Source organism: Aspergillus novofumigatus, assembly GCF_002847465.1.
Source record: "Aspergillus novofumigatus IBT 16806 chromosome Unknown P174scaffold_2, whole genome shotgun sequence".
Lineage (NCBI taxonomy): Eukaryota > Fungi > Ascomycota > Eurotiomycetes > Eurotiales > Aspergillaceae > Aspergillus > Aspergillus novofumigatus.
This window is the reverse complement of record NW_020194275.1, coordinates 2053386-2072978: the sequence shown is the minus strand read 5'-3', so window position 1 is coordinate 2072978 and position 19593 is coordinate 2053386. Positions and strand designations below refer to the sequence as shown.

At 52.7% G+C, this 19593-nt stretch overlaps 7 protein-coding genes across 7 annotated transcripts; 5 read left to right on the top strand and 2 right to left on the bottom strand.

Annotated features, from left to right (window-relative positions):
- Positions 1–80: 80 nt before the first annotated feature.
- On the top strand, positions 81–1240 carry P174DRAFT_448675 (uncharacterized protein; the record flags this gene model as incomplete). Its single annotated transcript, XM_024828782.1, has 5 exons — positions 81–336; positions 397–632; positions 687–887; positions 946–1141; positions 1200–1240. Exons 2-5 carry the CDS (start codon positions 558–560, stop codon positions 1238–1240), a joined length of 513 nt encoding a protein of 170 aa, XP_024685597.1. The 5' UTR covers positions 81–336; positions 397–557.
- Positions 1241–1376: 136 nt separating this feature from the next.
- On the bottom strand, positions 1377–2589 carry P174DRAFT_448674 (uncharacterized protein). The gene is made up of 2 exons (XM_024828781.1): positions 2170–2589; positions 1377–2083 (listed from the first exon to the last, which is right to left on the bottom strand). Exons 1-2 carry the CDS (start codon positions 2227–2229, stop codon positions 1586–1588), a joined length of 558 nt encoding a protein of 185 aa, XP_024685596.1. The 5' UTR covers positions 2230–2589; the 3' UTR covers positions 1377–1585.
- Positions 2590–2721: 132 nt separating this feature from the next.
- Positions 2722–4345, top strand: P174DRAFT_438789 (SDR family oxidoreductase). The gene is made up of 6 exons (XM_024826627.1): positions 2722–3082; positions 3134–3392; positions 3447–3610; positions 3659–3858; positions 3908–4058; positions 4112–4345. The coding sequence occupies exons 1-6, from the start codon at positions 3028–3030 to the stop codon at positions 4234–4236; spliced, it is 954 nt and encodes a 317-aa protein (XP_024685595.1). The 5' UTR covers positions 2722–3027; the 3' UTR covers positions 4237–4345.
- Positions 4346–4873: 528 nt separating this feature from the next.
- P174DRAFT_510109 (uncharacterized protein) lies at positions 4874–7141 on the top strand (the record flags this gene model as incomplete). Its single annotated transcript, XM_024831636.1, has 2 exons — positions 4874–6046; positions 6079–7141. 2 exons carry the CDS (start codon positions 4874–4876, stop codon positions 6958–6960), a joined length of 2055 nt encoding a protein of 684 aa, XP_024685594.1. The 3' UTR covers positions 6961–7141.
- Positions 7142–7458: 317 nt separating this feature from the next.
- Positions 7459–9055, top strand: P174DRAFT_438788 (uncharacterized protein). The gene is made up of 2 exons (XM_024826626.1): positions 7459–7787; positions 7852–9055. Exons 1-2 carry the CDS (start codon positions 7548–7550, stop codon positions 8734–8736), a joined length of 1125 nt encoding a protein of 374 aa, XP_024685593.1. The 5' UTR covers positions 7459–7547; the 3' UTR covers positions 8737–9055.
- A 234-nt stretch (positions 9056–9289) lies between these two features.
- On the top strand, positions 9290–13334 carry P174DRAFT_438787 (GTPase-activating protein). Its single transcript, XM_024826625.1, has 3 exons — positions 9290–10376; positions 10431–10782; positions 10830–13334. Exons 1-3 carry the CDS (start codon positions 9560–9562, stop codon positions 13108–13110), a joined length of 3450 nt encoding a protein of 1149 aa, XP_024685592.1. The 5' UTR covers positions 9290–9559; the 3' UTR covers positions 13111–13334.
- Positions 13335–13672: 338 nt separating this feature from the next.
- Positions 13673–19268, bottom strand: P174DRAFT_417976 (putative Rho guanyl nucleotide exchange factor; the record flags this gene model as incomplete). The annotated part of the gene is made up of 3 exons (XM_024824654.1): positions 13673–14090; positions 14183–14673; positions 14724–19268. 3 exons carry the CDS (start codon positions 19266–19268, stop codon positions 13673–13675), a joined length of 5454 nt encoding a protein of 1817 aa, XP_024685591.1.
- Positions 19269–19593: the final 325 nt, after the last annotated feature.

Below are 19593 nucleotides of genomic sequence, written 5' to 3'. Positions count from 1 at the left end.
GTACCTTGCATACTTCCTAGACGGAAAGGAACCTGAGTTTTACCTCTCGAATTTTGTTTTTAGTCCCTTACGCAGAATGCGTCAAGAGGGGAAAGCCAGTCGAGTGTGCCCATTGGTGATAGGGAAGGTCTCGGTTGGGTTGAGGGTGATGATGCGCTGCTGCATGCATTCCTGCAACAGTCTGGGCACCTTGTACACCGACTTACACAGGTGATTATTGTCCAGGGGAGAGAGAGTGGCTGGATATGCTTGCCTGGATGAGCAAGGGGTTACTCGTGAACTGCACAGGGGCATTGAGCTCACGAATACTTAAAGCAGGTTGAAATCGTCGGTTAGGTCCGTTGAACATCTCAATCAAAGTAATTGACTCAAGCTCAATCTCAACATGCATATCAGAAAGGAACTTAGCGAATATGCCTCCCGTCGAGGCACGGCTGGACCCTACGCTGATAGCCTCAACGTCGATGTCCTGATCGTGGGAGCAGGCTTTGGCGGCATCTACTGCCTGTACGAAATGCGGAAGCTGGGTCTCAAGACCGTCATATACGAGGCAGACGATGATGTCGGCGGCTCGCGACTACCTCTTCGACGCTGAAGCCAACCGCATCGTGTACGATTTCTGGTGCAAGAAGGTCCGCCAGCGCATCGGCGATCCCAAAGCCTGAGAGCATCTTGTGCCGCGCGAGCTACCGCACTACTTCGGCGTCAAGCGGCCATGTCTCGAAGAAACCTACTTTGAGCAGTTCAACCGCGAGAATGTCGAGGTGGTGGATATCAAGGATAATCCCATCGTGGCGTCACCGACACCGGCATCAAACTGCAAGACGGCTCCGTATACGAGGTCGACGTCGTCTGCGTCGCGACCGGATTCGACGTTACCACTGGCGGTATGACCGATATGGGTTGACCAGCATCCATGGCACGACACTCAAAGACGACTGGAAGGATGGCACGTACACCTACCTCGGCCTCACGGTCAGTGGGTACCCCTATATGTTTCATCCGTATGGACCACAAGGACCAACGCTGCTCAGTAACGGACCCACGACCGTGGAGGGTTCAGGCCGCTGGATTGCGGACGCGGTCAAGCAGATTGAGCGGCAGGGGATCAAGTATATTGACCCTCTCCCCGAATCAGCCCGTAATTGGAAGAAACGATCAATGAACTTTCTGACCTCACATTCTTGCCTACTACCAAGTCCACGTATATGGGTGGGAGCATACCCGGGAAAGTGTTTGAGCAGAGAAATTATGCGGGCGGTATACCCCAGTATTTGGCGGAGATTCGCACTGCTCTCCCAAATTTCGATGGGTTCAATACTGTTAAATATTAGGCAGAATATTCTGCTGTGGAGATAGTCGCAAAGATTTCTATTAGCTCCTAGTTACAAACGCTTGCTTCCATTCGAACCGAAAGAACCAGACACCATACCTTGCGTTTCCAACCAATATAATACATACCGCAAGTCCGTAGATATGAAGAAAATTTTGTCAGAGGGAAAAAGGCAGAAAAAAAGTACATGAGTGGGGGAAGAAAAACCCAGACACGAGAACCGTCTTGTTCAAGAGCAGATGGCCGCATCAATCACTTCCTATCACCCCAAAGCCCGACAATACCCATAGCAAGCGCAATTCCCGAGCACACCGCCCTAGCGCACTGCAGCCGTCTCTCGCGAGCCATTTCCTCACGGACACTCTCGCCATTAACCGACTCCTCGGCCTCAACAACGACAAGGTCCTCGTCCTTCTTGACGGCATTTCTGCGAGAGAAGGACATGCATCCGGAGTCCTGGATAAGACTTTGAGCCCAGGCCTTGAGGCCGAGTTCCCTGTGGAACCAAAAGTCCATTCCGTATGAGCCGACGATGGACGCGACGCACATCCAGATCAGGTAGGGGTGTTTACGGTGCTTGGGGGAGACGGAGTATGCGAAGATGAGGCAGGTGTTGGCGATGTTGGTCAGTCGTAGGCCATGTTTGCGATTAAGGCGCTTGACTTCGTTGAGGGATCGGAGAGCGTTGGCGGAGGTGGGGAGCAGGCTCAGGGAGGGAATTGTGACAGTGGAGGCGGAGTAGGAGAGGCCCTGCGACGTTTCCATTAGTCTCTTGATTCATGTTATGGACAAGGAAGCATTGGAGATAAATTTGAGTGCCCAGTGTTGAGACTTACAGTGAGAATGCCCAAAGACACCGTTCCCACGAATTTGGTGACGGTGATAGGACACGCCATTATGCTATATAGCACGTTGATGAGAAAGTATCAATCCACAATGTCACAACAGATGTTGATTTTTGTCGGTATGGATGCAGACAATGCAACGCGTGATTTGATGCAGAAGAAGATGGATCATAATCCCGGAGCCCTCAGATGGAAGGTGGAGAAGCAGCCAAAAAGTGACGTCGGGATTATGGGCCGACCGTCCAATGGGAGGCCGCCAATTAGGTAGCTTGCTGTTTGTGCCTGATAGCCTGAGGCAGCGGATATAGAATGTTCGAGGAAAGCCCAGGGACTGTTTTGGTATATCCCAAAGTAGGTATCCATAGAGCAGTATCAGAGACACTTCGAACCAGTCTAAGAGGCATGTTCGAGATATCTACGATGAGGGAAGTTTTGATCTGCACTATTTTACTCTGCTTTGAAGCATAGAAATGTCATGTGACAGGCATGTCTGTACAGCACACGCGCCATCAGAATCCACAATGCATGAAATCCAATCGACTACCTCAATCATAGAGATATTACTGAGGACATCAGATATCCCTTTCTTTGCTTGACTACGTTTGCTGCTGTTTGAGGTGGAGGTAAACACAAATCATTAATTGGAACATTCCGAGGCTCCCGACCGAACAGCCGCGGCATCTTGCCACTGTGGGGAAGACGATACAGCGAGCTGGCCTCCACTACTGCACTAACTTGAAGTACCATCTCGTTCAATCATCTATCTAACAAGGGTTTGAACACTGTTGGTCTGTCAAGAGCCAGGATTTGATCAACAATTTATACCAATAGAACACTGTCGCCGCAGAAATGCCTGTTCCCACGGAAGACTACATCAGTGACTCCTGGAAGGAGGGTCTCTTCAGTGTGTCTCCAATCGAACTCATAGCAACTAATCCGCTAACATGACATCCAGCAAACAAAGTCGTCTTCTGCACAGGTGGCGCAGGCACCATCTGCAGTGCGCAAGTTCGCGCTCTCGTCCGTCTAGGTGCGGACGCATGCATCGTCGGCCGAAACGTCGAGAAGACGGAAAAGGCAGCCAAGGACATTGCCACTGCTCGACCAGGAGCTAAGGTGATCGGCATTGGCGCAGTTGATGTGCGCAAGTACGATGATCTGAAGAATGCCGTCGATCGCTGCGTCAAGGAGCTCGGGGCTATCGACTTTGTTATGTACAAGCCCCCGTCGAGTTCGATCCGCTTTTGCTAACAGGGGCTTGAAAATAGCGCCGGTGCGGCGGGCAACTTCCTGGCTTCGATCCAGCAGCTGTCGGTCAACGCTTTCAAGTCGGTGATTGATATCGATGTGCTGGGATCGTACAACACCCTCAAAGCGACGATTCCTCACCTCGTCGAATCCGCGAAGAAGCACAGGGTTGACTCGGAGACTCGTACGTTATCTCGTTCAGGCTTTGATGGTTCGTTCTGACGGTTTATAGTGCGACCCTCGCCGCTCGGCACCGGCGGACGCATCATTTTCGTCAGCGCTACGATCCACTACCGCGCAATGCCCTTCCAGGCGCATGTGGCCGTCGCCAAAGCCGGCATCGACGCCTTGTCTCACACCGTGTCTATCGAGTATGGCCCGCTCGGGGTGACTTCGAATATCATCGCTCCTGGGCCAATCGCTTCCACAGAGGTACACTCCCCTTCATCTGGGGAGCGAATCGTGTATCTAACGTTCATAGGGTCTCGACCGCCTCCTACCCTCTGATATAAAAGAAACATACACCAAATCCCAACCCCTGGGGCGCTTCGGCTCCGTCCGTGATATCGCCGATGCGACGGTCTACCTCTTCTCAAATACCGGTAGTTATGTTTCTGGCCAGATCCTCGTCGGTAAGTGATCTATGCGACTCAAAATCAGAACGTTTCAGGCTGACGCGCGGTAGTTGACGGCGCGAGTTGGCGCATGTCGTCTGGCGGTGCGGCGTACGGGCAGCTGCAGTATCCGGATTTCCTGCTCACCGGCGACGCAGTTCAGAACGTCAAGGGGCAGAAGAAATCGAAGCTCTGATTGGGTTGTATACTTTTGAAAGAATGTTTTTCTCTTTGTTCTCTCCGTATAGATTAGTTCCCGCCTGCTCTACAGTATTATTATAAGACATGCTACGCTTTGCTCCGGGATTTTGTGATAACTGGTAAAATGTCGGAGAAGGGTGCCACTATATCAAACAGGCATTCATGTAAGGTAGCAACCTCGCAGACACCTGATCCGATCGCTGCCGATTGACCGGATGATGTCTTGGACCAATCAAATACTGTTTGTACAGGTGTCTCAGACAATGCCTTTGTGCTGTTCAATGTCCCAACTGTTCAGGCTGTGTTCCGCCATGCCAACATTGAACAAAGAACAATGACCTGAGCAGAGACATCCTATACACTCAACCCACCGTTCTGAGATCTGCTCCTTGAGGCTGGATATGTGATGTCTTCAACTCGGTATCACTACCCGTCGGCCAGATGGCCTGTTCGAGGTGAGTGACACATTGTAGTGAACTAGCTGTATATAAGAACCTGAGCCCATCCTTGACCGCAACTTCGACTCTACATTCAATTTTCCCACCTCGACCAATCCCTCTCCGAACCCCAATCCAACCTCTGTCTACACATCTATATACTTCTGTATACTGAAACACCCAAATCAGAAAACTATGGACCCCCTCGATCACCTCACCGATTTCGAATTCCTCCTGGAAAAGGTAAGACATGTCAAGAATGACAGGAATGTTCCGATTCAGGACCAAGCTGAGTATTTCCACAAAACTTTAGTCGACCAAGTTGAATCCTTCTCCAAAATCGAGAAGCACTTGTACAGATGCCTCAAGCTGAGCCGCGATAATGAAGAACTCCAGGCTTCCTACGATGAGCTGAACGAGTCGCTCAGCCAAGAGCTGCGCAAGCTCGAGCGCAAGAATGCAGAGCTGCAGGACGCCAAAACTGCTCTGAGAGAGGCGCAGAGAGCTTGCGAGGCCAAGGAGGAGTACATCCGCGACGCCGAGGCGGCGAACGCTGCGCTCAAGGAGAAGAACCAAGAGCAGAAAAACCTGATCAAATCGTACAAGCAGGATTGGAAAGCTATGAAAGATGAGCTGGAGATCCGTGACAAAACAATTGACGATTTGCAGACGAGCTTGCGGAGCAAGGGCGCCCTTGTCGATAAATATGAGCGCGAAATCGAGAAATATCGAAAGCAGCGCAAAGAATGGGAACGGCAAGTGGATGAAGCCGCTCAATACCTGGATGACAAGAGCGAGGTCTTGAAATGGCTCAGTGAAGTGAGCAGGCCTTTGAGAGCCAAACCAAAAACATCAGATGCTGCAGTGTCAAGTTCGGGATCATCAAGCTCTGAAGCGTCAAGCTCTGGCCTACGTAAGATGTCAGAGTCTGTAGTGGGATCAACAACAGATGACGCAGCAGATGATGAGACACAGTGTACTACAGATTCGGAGAAGGAGGACAAAGCAATCTCTGCGACAGACCAGCCACTGGACCTGGAGAAAAGTGCAATGGACTGGTCAAACGAGGCGATCAGCGAGGACGAAACGAAGTCAATACGTGGTGCTACCCTTGACGAAGAAATGATGTACTTGTCTGACAGTCTATCAGCTCTGTCCATCGAACAGGGGGCATTTCCAACGGAACGCCATATGAGCGATTGTCACGAGATACGATCTCCCGCAAGCTCATATGATCTGGATTTTCTACCGCAACGGCGAAAGCGACGAAAGCAGCGCGCAAAGGAAGTTGAGGACACCGAGTTGGCGTGCAAGAGAACCAAGGTCCGCAAACATTGTGAGAGTCCCGTTCAAACTGATAGTGGAGAAGTGCCTTATTTGATGTCCAAGATCGCAAACAGGGATCGGCCCAATGCTGCGCAAGTCCCGTTCAATCGGACAGCGAGGCAGATACTTCATTCGATCGCGGAGCAAGCAACCCGGGACCGTCCGAGACTCGATGTCCGATGGACTGCATGAAGGCCGGACAAGCAATCTTTTCGATTTCGCGTGGAGTTCAAACTGTTGCCTGCCAAATGGACGGACAGGTAACAATTCCGTCAATAGAGTCTTCGGAAGCATCAGGACGGTCACAGCCTTTACTTCTGACCAGAAGAAGAGGTCGCTATAAGGACCCTGTGTACCTTCCAAAATCATATGCCAAATCCCGACGGCTGACACACCAAGCTCTCGAGCTTGGTGTGAGTAGGCCCAGATATGTCAGTGTGACTCGGCCTGTGCTCAGGAGCAGAGTTGCATCTTGGCCTCTTAATGAAGCCGAGCAACAGAGCTCTGAACAAGATGACCTTCAGCAGGAGAACTTAGAAACCCTTTTAGTGTCACCATCTTCGAACAATGGGAGTGAGACTCTGGAAGCTGAAGCCGACGCTGGTCCCATGCTAAAAACAGTTTCACATAAACCTCCTCAGCGCTCGGGCTACAGGTGGCAAAGTGACGGCAAGGTTACCACTACGATGAAGAAACAGAGGATCTTTGCGTCTTCTCTCACCATCATGGGAGGAAAGTGGTGGCTGCCCTTCGTGACAATGTTGGTCCTGTTGCTGTCCATACTCTCCATACTGTCTCCCGACGGAGAGCGTCAATCGTGGAATAGAGTCAATATGATGCCACACGATCCCCTGACAAATTTGCGCAAATGTCAAGACTCGCGATGCAAAGTGGCGCTGGCTGCTGAGTGGGAGATTGTTCGAAGGACCGATTCTGATTTCTTGCCCTTTGGGTGACCAGTCTCATTATGCCTTGGCAACATATATTCAAGGGGCTTTTGACGTTTGGGAATAGGTTCTTCTATTGGGGCGTTCTTCTGTCAGTAGACCTTTTCATACTGGATATCAAACTCGATCACGTCCACGCAAATCGCGTCCTTGCCAGTACTATGTATGAGTTTGTGGAAGCATTGACTGGTCACAGCGTAGATACATTTACACATGCTGCACCTGAAAGTAGTCCACTTTGGACACCACCTATTTCAGGCATAAACAGCACGTGACCTTATCTCCACCTTGAGACAAAAGAGACGTAAGCACCGGACCCAACTAGGACTAGCTGTATCAAGTTGCGTCACCTGCCTCCGCCCTGCGCCACCACAGCGAATTAAAAGCAGCAGACAGTGGGCAACTGTATCGACTTCTCTTTAGTCTCCCCTCCTGACAACAATAAGCATCGGAGCGATCATCTTCTCCAACCTAAACTCTTGGATCAGCCATCATTTTCATCCCATATCTGACTCTTGACACCTTCGTTTGATTCTAACTCTCTTCTTTTGTAACTTTTACCTCATGTGTGCTTTTTAAAACTTGTTGCCGACACAATGAACCTTCATTCGTTCCTCCTAGGCGGCGCCGTCGCCCTGGGCGCCAATGCATTTCTAGTCGTCCCCAAGATAGATGGTGATATTATCGCGCCACAGGGTGATTTCACTGGCCTCCATCCCTTGGAATCCTTTACTGCTCAGCAACAGCAGGTCGAACTTATTTGCAAGGAGTGCCCGTTCCGCGAAGTTAATGAAAATGGAGATGTCAGCTGGACTGATGGCTTCCTCACTTCTCTGGTGAGCCCGGCTTTCCATTCTACCGCAACCTATAGTTTTCCGAACATATCACTAATTGTTGTAGGCACTGAACTTCTCTATCGAAGATGGCGCTTTGCTGGTCAATGGTCATCAGATTTTCCCGCCCCCTCCCCCTTCAGTTATCACTGCCGTTCAGCGCCGGGAATCTGACGGAGCAGAGTCCGACCCTATCTCATTGGGATATGCGGTCGAGTTCATGCCTCTTGGTGTGCCAAAAGACGCTCCTATGGAGCTGTCAGCTGTTCGATTCACTGTCCTCGATTTGGACGGCCATCCCGTTCCGCTCGATACCGTTGCCATCACCATCATCAATGATTTCAAGGGTAACGTCTACATAGCGAAGACCGACTTCGAAGATACAGCTCCAAACCGCCTCTCGTGGAAACAGTGCCGTGGAAAGCCCAAGTGTCTGCGCAAGCTCCTGGTTGAACGCATCCGGGGATTGTTTTCCGCCGCAAAGGCGCGTGTTCTGGGAATGAGGCCCAGACCTTTTGGTTGCGGTCGTACTCGTCCTATGCTACACCCCTACCGCCCAGAGGGCGATTTTGATCACGATACCGTACCTGGACGCCGTCCTCACCCGGGAGATGAGAGCCCCTTCGGATTTGACGGTCGCCCTCATCACCGCCATCACATGCACCATATGCATCATGGTGGTTGGGAACGTACCGTTTCCCGCATCGTTCGTTTTATTGTTGTTCCCGCAGTTCTCGGCGTTCTCGCCGGGTTGGCTGCCAGCGCTCTCGGTATGTTAGCCGGCCAGATTGTGGTCTTCCTGTGGCAACGGCGCCGTCGCTCCGCTCCCTCAGAGAATGTGGAGCAAGGAACTGTGTCGGAGAAGGAGGGTCTGATGACTGAGGCGTCCGACGAGCTTCCTCCTGCTTACAGTGATGATGAGGCTGTCCAGGTGTCCGACACCAAGCAGTAAACGGTCGCCCGCAACGATTTGGATTGGTTGACAGGACACGTGAGACAGCAGTTCTGTGCCGATTGGAGAGGATGGCTTGGAGGAGCTTATGCCCGTGAGTTATCGGTGGACGACTCATTTATCATGTTCAATTGCCTACTCCGCGATCCAGATTACATCTTTTCCCACATTCCCTCGGTATTTTCTGTTTGTCTCGCACTCGTCGCCTTTCGTTTCCTTACCATTTCGTTGCGTGGAGTCTTCTATAATCTCGTGGACTAGCAGTTTGTTACCACAGTCAGTAGTTAGCAGCAGCATCGCAATGGTCCTTTTATGTCGGTAGTACTCCGTAGCAAACTAATCCATCGTGGTTTGTCCTTTCGAGAATAAGCTGCAATTTGATTCCGATGTCATTATAAAACCAGTTACTAGTTTTTACTACCTTAGGATAGCGATTGATGAGGGCTAGTGGTGCTCATGTCTCACTCAGCTTGTCCATCACGTGACTAGTTGTGGATGCCTGCCAGGAACACCGTCCGTCTCGCAGCATTCCCCTCTTCCGGCCAACAACAACCTCAGCGCCGGACTTAGGAATTCGTCGCAACTTTTAGTCTGTATTCGAGCATGCTGCGACTGTTTATACGATGATCCACACTTGCTATACGATCCAGTGTGGATTTCCATCCAAGTTCTCTACCCGAGTCTGACTGCCGTCTGAGCTTCGGTAGCTGTCAGCTCGCGCCGGACCTGGCTCCCAGCATCCCGCACCTGTGTTCAGCGGGAGGATTTGAATCAACATCCTATTGTCTTTGGCCCCCATTCTCCCAATAACTCTGTGCACACCATGTTGCAGTGGTCATCATTCGTCCAAAAAGCCCAGTCTTTTATCGACCCGGCCAATTTCAACCTTCCGACTCTGACATCCTCCGATCGTAATCCATCCAAAGCGTCCCTCTTCCGTCAGCAGTTCCGTCTCCCTGATTCCCAAAACCCATTGCAGGAAATCACCGCCGAGTTAATCCTCCCTGTTCCGCATACCTCTCCGTCGTCTACGTCGCAAGGCGATCAGTCTCGGCCTCTCGACCGCGCAGGCAATCGGTATGCCGGGAGACTCCATCTGAGCGAACGCTTTCTCTGCTTCTCCACGCAGCCGACTAGCTTCGCCCCTTCCGCGACACTCAGCGCCTCTACGCAGTGGACCGGTCAGACGAATGGCACCGGGCCTTCGGGCAATGGCTTCACCCTTCCGCTGTGCTGTATCCGGCGGGTGGAAAGGCTGAATAGTCTCAGTCACGTCTTCTCACTTGCGTTGACTACGTGGAATGGCGCTCTGGGAAAGCAGCAACCTCCGGGTTTTGTTCAGCAGAAATTCACCATCCAGCTGGTGGGGAGCAGGCAGGCCTGCGAACGCTTTTGTGATGGTTTAAAGAAGGGGCTCCGGGAAGCGATGAAGGAGATTGAGAATCTACGGGTGGTTGTAAATGATTGCTACTCGGAATACTTGCTTTCCGGGGCCAAGGCTACTAAAGACCAGAACCCAGATAATGCTGAAGTGCGCCAACCCCCAGATGCTGGGCTGGGAATGATATTCCGTTATCCTGGTGATGCTCGCAAACTGCGGGATCGCAGCAAGATGAGACTATGGGGGGAATACTTCAGAGGTATGGAACATTGCAATGGATAGAGAGCGCTCACTAAGATGTCTTGCGATCTAGAAAATGGCCGGAACGCAACCCTAGTCCGCCAGCCAACCTTTCATAAGCTGATTCGCGTCGGTCTACCAAATCGTTTACGTGGAGAGATATGGGAGGTGACTTCTGGGTCTTTGTACCTGCGGCTGAGGTCTCCCAAGCTTTACACAGATACTCTGGCCAAATTCTCCGGTCAGGAGTCTTTAGCAATCGACGAAATTGAAAAGGATCTGAACCGGAGTCTCCCAGAGTACCCCGGCTTCCAAAGTGAAGAGGGCATTGGCCGGCTGCGAAGGGTCCTGACAGCTTACAGTTGGACTAATGCGGAGATTGGATATTGTCAGGCTATGAATATTGTTGTAGCAGCTCTGTTGATGTATGCCAGTCCCTACCCTGCTTACCACCCGCTGCTGACCCGCACAGTTATATGTCAGAGACGCAAGCGTTCTTCCTGTTGTCCGTACTGTGCGATCGTCTTTTGCCAGGGTACTATTCCACAACCATGTACGGCACCCTGCTGGATCAGAAGGTGTTCGAGTCATTGGTAGAGAAGACCATGCCGGTATTGTGGGACCACCTTTCCAAGTCTGATGTTCAGCTGTCCGTCGTTTCACTTCCTTGGTTTCTCTCGCTATACATCAACTCTATGCCACTGGTCTTTGCATTCCGGGTGTTGGATGTCTTTTTCTTAGAAGGCCCCAAGGTACTCTTTCAAGTCGGCCTCGCCATCTTGCGCATCAACGGTGAAGAGCTCCTGGATGTCCAAGACGATGGGTCTTTTATTTCAGTCCTCAAATCTTACTTCTCGCGTCTGGATGAGTCGGCACATCCAAGATCGGAGAATCCTAAATTGAGAGCCATCACGCGATTTCAGGAGTTGATGGTTGTTGCGTTCAAAGAATTCTCTGGCATCACACATAGTACCATCACTGAGCAGCGTGAGAAGCACAAGGACGCGGTTCTCGAGAATATTGAGAGTTTTGCTAAACGCACATCCATTCGGAACCTTGGCCCAGAGAGCAAACGCCTCAGTATGGATGATCTGGGTCTCATCTATGACCGATTCTACGAAGTGCTGTACGACCGCCAGCAGAGGCAAATGCTTATCGAAGAGGAAAAGAAGCGCCAGGAGAAGAAAAGGGCCGAACGAGCTTCGATACTCGGTCCTCCGATAGACCGTGAGGTGGGCCGCGTCGGCCTCGGACCCAGCCCAACTCATATGGACTATGACGCTTTCCGCGATTTCCTCGCTATTACAGCGAAATGGGCTGTTACCGATTCTCCCGGGCCGTCGCGGAAGGAGCCATCGGCCGATATGAATGGCAGCTTCCGAGGATTCGGCAAATGGACTTCTGGAATCAATCATAAGCCTGAACCTGCAGACCACGAATTCATGCAAAGGCTGTTCCGCAAATGGGCCACGGACCCATCCGAAGGTCTAAGCTTGCAAAACGTGGTAAATGGCCTTGCACGGCTGAAGGGCACTCGGGATATTATGAATAGCATTAACTATTTTTTCGATCTGTATGATGACAGTGGCGATGGAAAGGTCGACCGAGAAGGCATACTCCGGATGTCAGAAGCCTTACTCTTCCTTTCTCGCCGAGGTTTCGACGGTACCATCACGCCGAGTCAATCTCTGGAAGATTTGAATGACCGGAACCACCCAGAACGGGATAAGCTGAGCACCGATGAAAGATTCCTGGGCAGCGTCAGCTCGTTCATCCGTCGATGTTTCGAGTATGCTGATCCTAGCAAACCCGAGGGCAAGACAACCGAAACTGCCAATGATACGGATGAGGCTGCGGACAAGCTGGGTTCGTTTGCTATTGGAGATGACGACGAGGAGGATCTCATCGACATGGAAGAGAACAACAAACCCAAGGAAACTCCTACGCCACAAACGCCGGATAACGAGCACGATGCGGATGCCAACCCAGAGCATAATCGCAAGACATCAGAAGCTGCCAATCCGGCGCTTGATCCCAACAATCCCCTTCATATTACCCTCCCCACTTTCCGGATGGTCATTCTGGCTGATGAGCTACTGGAGCAATTCTTTGAGACCTTCTTTCCCCAGTCCTTCCGTCTGTCCGACCATCCCCACCCTGCATCAACAACCACATCACTTTCGTCGAATCTCACCACATTCTCAAACATCGGCACCGCTAGAGCCCCAGGGAGCGCCGTATCAGGTGCACCAGTTGGCGGGGCATCCGGCGGCATCGTTCCCCCAGGCAAAGGTCTGCGCGGGGTCCTGGACAACATCGTCTCCGACGGCATCCGGATGGCCGCCGAGGTCAAGAAGCGAATGGACGAGGCCCAACGGGAACTGGAGCGCAATGCTCTCAGCCGAGAAGAAGACGACGAAGACGAGGAGGACGATTTCGATCCCCGCACTGGCGCCGCGGCTTCCGCCGCCATGGTCGGAGGAATATCTAGTTGGGGCGCTGGGGCATACGGCGCTGACCCTGAGCGTCGTAGCGTCCGCGACGCGGACCGCGACCTCCTCGAGGGAGCCGAAGTGCTCAGTGTCCGCGAGAAGGATTCCTCCTCACTCATCGATGGCAAGGACGGGCATCGGGGCTCAGGCGAAGGTAGTAGCAGCAGCAGTCATGCGCCGCAGGCAGACTCTACAACGCGACGGACATCAGATCCTGAACATGACCGCGTCGTTAGCAAAGTTGTCGAATTCGACTCATAGTATTGGTATTGGTATTGGTCTTTATGCCTTAGCATTTTTCATGGAGGTCGGCTTCGGATTCGCTGGTTTTTGGGCGACATTGATGTTCACGTCGTTATGTTTGGTAGTGCATATTGCATATCTGGTAGGCATTAGGGGGTTCTGAGATCTGAATTCAGTTATGGTTATGGTTACATGCTCCTTGCACACTTCAAGTCTAGGCGTGGTTTACAGTAAGTTATTACCACGGGGGCAATATGCCCTGCAGTCCTGTACGACTAGGCCAATGCTTGAACAAATACGGCAGATGGGAAAGATCAATGCATCTAGCACATTGCATGCTGAATCTGAATCAGATGTATGTATGTACATCAATCAATAGACTGGTATCAACATCGTTAATCATGAGAGGTATATGATGTCGGTCACGAGCAGACAGAGGGTATAATAAGGACATTAGTAAGTCAATAGTGCGTGGGCTTACCCAGCTTCAGGGCAATTGTGAATCGCAGTAGAAGAAAGAAGTGTAGTGACGAGAATGGAAGAACGAAGAAAGACCAATAATGAAGAGACAGCAGTTACTCTACTCCTTCTGTCCTTCGTTCTCGATCAGCTCAAGCACGAGCTGACTCCGCTCGTATTCCGGATGTTGCATGCAGATCTTGACGGTGCGGCCGTTACTTGCCATTGCAACGCCGTTGGACAGTCCGCTAGCTAGGTTGATGGAAGTTCCCGAGTTGGTCGGCTCGGTATTCGCCCCTGACCCGGGGAGAGTGCTTCCGTCGTCCAGGCAGACGACGTTGTGACCTGGGATGACCTGCCTCAGGCGGCCGTTCATGGCGTTGCGGACCTCGACGAAGTCCTCGTTGAAGAGGATCAGGAATTTCCCGTACAGACAGGCCGAGTGTGCACGACCGACGAACTCCATTATGACGCTGCGGGAGACGTCGCCGTGCTTGTTGACGTACACGGCGCAGTCGGTGTAGGCGACGAGGAATTCGCTGTCGCTTAGGCGGAACATGCCGAGGGGCGCAGGTTACTTATGCGGTGGGCGATGCTGCTCAGCTGGGCTTGTGCTTCTGGGGCTTCGGACCGGAAATCGGGGACAGACCAGGTTTGCTTCTTGTCGAGGGTGAGGATCTCGATGCCCCGCTGGGTCGAGATCGCCAGGGATGAGTGGAACATGTTGATCCCGTAGCTCTCGGCTGGGATGTAGAACTCGTCGTATTCGCGGAAGAACTCGGTCTGGGAGCGACGGGTATGGAACAGCCGACTCTTACTGGTGGCGGATTTTTGTAGCACCGGTTCCAGCACCTTGAAGGTGGACGACAGTCCATCACGCTTCTTGTACATCACCAGAGTACGATCTTTCATATGACCAGCTGCAAAGAACCCAACTTCCCGGTTTCCGGACAGCTTCTGCGGCGCCCGGCGAGCAGAGTCTTTTGTTGTTTGCGAGGACACACCACTTGCAGGGCATACGACGTCCAAGTGGTACGCGATTAGGGACTTGTCAGCAATCAGCAGGAAGAGATTGAACTCTTCAAAGACCGCAATCTGCGACACTCGTATAATCGGGATCGCCTAGTACTAAATTTAGAAGATGACAATAGACCACAATCGAAAGAACTTACCCGAACCCATCCTCGAGGGTCATTGTACTCGGAAATGTACACGCCGTAATCAGTACCGACCGCACACATCATCCGGCCTGGAGGCTGCTGGAATACAGTCGCGCAATGAACACTAGTTCTGCAAACTGGCACCGGCCGAGACTTTGAACCCCCGTACCGCTCCTCAACTTCCCGGATTGCTCGGTCTAGAGGCGTGCCTTTGATGGTGACTGTCCTCTTGGAGATACCTGAATGATCGGAAGAGGCAAAGGCCGTGTCAGCCAGCACACGAAGTCGGAAGGGCTCTGCGTTCTGCGCAAATAGAGCAGCAGCATGTCTTGTCTTAGCTTCCATGATTTTCTCGCACCACTCCTGCCGGTTCTGCGCGGAAAACGCGTATAGCGTAAAGGTCCCGTTCTTCCCAAGGTGTTTGACCTTGAACGGATATAGGATCTTGTCGTCTTTGGAACTCTCAAGTACCGTGGCTGCTACCAATGTCTTGCCAGAAGAGGATGTCGTAGAGTTGCCCGAGTTGCCGCTGTTGGAGTGTATGAGGGGTGCAGCACCTGCACCGCGCGTCGTGGCTTGCGGTGGAGTAACGGTCGACACACCTCGGACGGAAGACTTGACGACAGGGTCATCATTGGTGCTCTCGAGCACCAAAAGGTCCATTGGTATGGGCAGCTTGGACACATCGTAGCTTTCATATTTGATGCCCCTGGTTGGATCGCGGGTGGTGGACAGTTTGGCAAGGACGAGGTAATGGTCGAAAAGAATGGCATGTGTGTCCACGAGGAATCGAGTGCGTGTACCAGGGCGCTGCAAGTCTCCTCGGTAGATGATCTCGCGACCAAGATGCTGCAGATTCAGCTCTACTTCCTTCTTCATCTCCGGTCTAAGTTGCAGTTTGGCAGACAATTCCATCAGATCGACCTTCTTGCTTGTTTCACCGACTTTGTTGTCACATTCCAGCGCCACGACCTTGATCTCATCAATAGCTTGTGCCAGGTTCGTCTTTTCCTCGCAGTCCTTGACCATGTTCTTGTGAACAGTCGACAACAGTAGGGTGTATCTCTGAATCCGAGTGATTGGGGCTTTGAGATAGGTATCCCAACTGAGACGATTCGACATTTTGTGCTCGCGAGCTTGGTTCAAGAACTGTCGAAAGTGGGCATTTCTCTCCATCTCCTTACGAACAAGGTAGTTGGCGTACGGAAAAGTTGCCGCGTAGTCAATGTACACCATCTTAGCCTTTCGAATCCACTCTCGGAAAATGTCACTGAAGCCCACAATGAACGGGCCTTGTTCCTTCTGCCGGTACTTGAGCTGCGCGAGGAGGTACTCCTCGTTTACTTTCTTGACCGCATCTACCTTTCCAAAAACATCGTTCAGGAACTTCGGTAATCTCTTCGGCGGAATGATGGCAGGTTGCATATTTGCCAACTGATCCCGGTAGAGTTCACGTAGGACGTCCAGCTGTCCGATAAAGGCATCCTCGGTCGTGACAATTTCGTGCAGGTTGTTCTGGCGGTCCACCTCTTTCTTCGGATAAGCCTCCCACACTTCCTTCGGAACCTTGTAGAATGTGACCCAGTCCTCAACCTTCTTTTGCGGTGCCATCTTGTGCGCTTTCAGGTTGACCTTCTTCAGCGTTCGCATGCAGTGGTGCGAATAGCAGCGTCCGAGGATCTCAGTCTCCTGTTCATGGAGCAGGGGCGAATAGCAACCAGTGCCTGTAATTTGGAACAAAACACCCGACAAGGTTCCGCTGCCGAACTTGACCCATTCTTCTTCCTTTACCAGAGCCCCCTGCTCCAGCATGTTCTCAACGACTCGCGCAGCCAGTGTCTCTGCGTCCGCGATATTCATCGTCGGCACCTTGTGAGTGAACAAAGCGACGATCGCGTCGACAATGGCCGATTTCCTCAGGTCCGTTTCCTCTTCACACAGATCGCGAATCCAAGCAAGAACGGCACTGAGCGCCCAAGGTTCGACACATTTTCTGAATTGTTCCGAGGACAGTTTAGACGGATTGAACTTCTTGCGACGTCCCGCAGGGATCGCGGGTAGGTCCAGGGGTATCGCAGGAGCCTCTTGGGCCGCGTCAAGTTTGAAGGCGCCATTCTGTTGCTGTCGAAGCAGATCCAGCTGCTGCTTGTACTTCGCCCGATCCGCATCGGTCTTGGACCTGATAGGGGGGTCAGTCCGGGGTCCAATAGGATGACTTGACAGAGATGTCGACCGTGGCACTTGGGACGTTGGTGTGGACACGGTCGACGCAAACGAATCCGCAGAAACAGGGTACTGAGGGCTTGTATACTGGGTTTCTTCCGGGTATTCACCCGATTCCTGAGGCCTATATGTCCCGGCCGGCATCAGATGAGGCATAAGATCTGCGTTATTCGCTGGTTCAACGGGGGCAGGTGGTAGCGGCCGCATCCCGGGGTGGAAAAAGAGCTCCCCTGGCATCCCTCCTACATCGGATCCTTCACTTCCTGAGTGATGTGCATCATCAGGATAGGCCTCTGCCTCGTCACCGTAATCGAAGCTCATGCGACGCTCGTAAGCGCCAGGCTCTGACAGGCCACCAGTGCCTGCAGCATCGACCCGCGCCGCGGAAACGTAGTCATAATATTTGTGCACTTGATCATCGGGCATAGGATAGTAGTCATAGTCGTCCGAGTACTCGCCGCGGTCGTCCGCAGAAACGTTGGAGCTGCGGAGGGAGCCGGAGGGGCCAAGCCTTGTGGCTTGATCTACGCCTTCATTGCGAGTCTCGTCAGCATGTTCATCCATGTCAGCATCGTAGTGATAGCGCTCATGATAATTGCCGCTGTAGGTCGCATTGGTTGTGGAATGGAGTTCATCTTGACGAGAGTCTCGCCGGGGTGATGGCGCTCGCGCCGACGAATGGCTTCCATAGGCACTGATGATCGATGCATTAGTCTCCCGCCGTGTGCGCGCTTGCTCCCTCTCGGCCTGGATCCTGTCCTCCTCGTCCGCCATTTGCAGCATCGCCAGCCCCGCCGCGGCTTCCGCATCACTATCGTCGCTATACGCATCATAGTTAACATACTGGCCTGTACCCGTCGCCAATGTGCCGTTTGTGTGCGTGTGCCTCTCGTCAGGAGACAAGCGCACACTCGAGGTGGCAGTGACGGGAGGACTAGGGCCATATTCTTCGTGACGTGAGGTCTGAGCGTCAACATGCAGTGGCCTAGTGTCATAGCGTCTCTCCCGACTCATACGGCCATCTATCACAGCCGCTTCCACTTCCCTCATCAGATCCTCATAACCTACCGGTTGGTCCGACCGGGGATCTCGGCCACCGACCCCATTGAGATCATCGAGCGGAGATGAATCGCTGTCCGCGTCGACTGGTGGACCGGGCAAGGGCCGCGACTGGGGATGCCGAGTCAAGGTATCTGTCCGGCGCGGAGAGGTCTGCGGTTGCGCATGTTGGATTGGAGGCGTAGGCAGTGACCGCCCCGACCCGCGACGGCTGAAGCTCAGTCGTTTACCGTATACGTCTTCCGCAGGTGTCGAGTGCGCAGGTGGTTCTGGAGGGAGCTCGTCAGGATAAGGCGCCATAGCTGCATCCGAGTGGTGGGGCGATTGCGCGGTATAGAGGGGAACCTGTGAGCTGTGGGCGTGGGAGCGCGTGAAGGTTGATGCAATCGTTGTTGAGGTCAATGAGCTTGTGGAAGGATAAGGTGCGGTAGGGCTCATCGGTGGGGCGACATTGTAGGCTAGAGATGCAGATGACTGAGTAGAAAAGCCATATTGGGTTGCTGGCGAGTCAGTTCGATACGGGGCGGATGCGCGACTTCCGTAGGGATGATCTGGTCCTCGAGGTGGAGGCGGGGGTGGCAGGGATTGCTGAGAAGAATATGCCTGCGATGTTTGCGGAGGCTGTGCGTACAAACTGGCTATACTCGGCTGTCGTTGGACAGTTGGGGACCCGTATCCAGCGAGACTGGCCGACTGATACGCCGCTGGATTGTACGGCTGGTGAGCAGCAGTCGCACCAGCGGTGTAAGCATTGCTGCTGGAGCCGTTATATGCGAGGGGATTGTAACCTAGCTGCTGTTGCGACGGAGTAGGTGGGAGGGCATATTGCTGAGGATTATAGGCCGACTGCGTCGGAGAGGCGATAGACGAGTACTGGTAGGAATAGTTAGACTGAGATGAAGCTCTGTCTCGCGTTACGTGCGGCGACCCGCCGGAGGGGATATGCGCGTATCGCGGTCCTGAGATATCGTCGTATCCGCTGTTCGCCAGGCTATAGGACCCTTGTCCGTCCTCGGTGCCATAATTACTGGCTTGCCCGGTATATCGCGTGGACCCGTTGGCAGTTCGGGCGTGTTGAGCACCGGAACCTCCACCGAACAGACCCGCGTCATCCCCAACGTTATAGCTGGGCATCCGCCGTAATTGAGAATTTGCGCTCTGTTGTTGTGCATTGTAGTGGTCATAGCGACTGGACGAGGGAGGTTGCGTGGACGAGGAGGTAGGGTTGTTGGACTGGCCGTAATAGGGCGTTTGGCCATTCTGATAGTGAGCCATTGTCGCTAAGAAAGTCCACGGCTAGTGAAGCCAGAGGACTCGCAAAACACGCGACCGAGGGACTTATGGCGACGATGGGGAGGGCTCCAAACCCGCCCTATGGAGTCTCTCGGACTCCCTTAGTGTTCGAGAGGGTGCTGCGGTGAATGCAGCGCAAGTCGACTGCCGCGGTACGACGGAGACAAAGACAGTCGAACTCGATCAAATTAAAACGACAAAGTAGAAAAGGGAAATATCCGACATGGATTAAATTCTCAGGATCAACCCGATGTGTTTGGAAGGGTGAAAAGAAGCCTTGGTGTGAGATTATTTGAGGCTCAGGTGG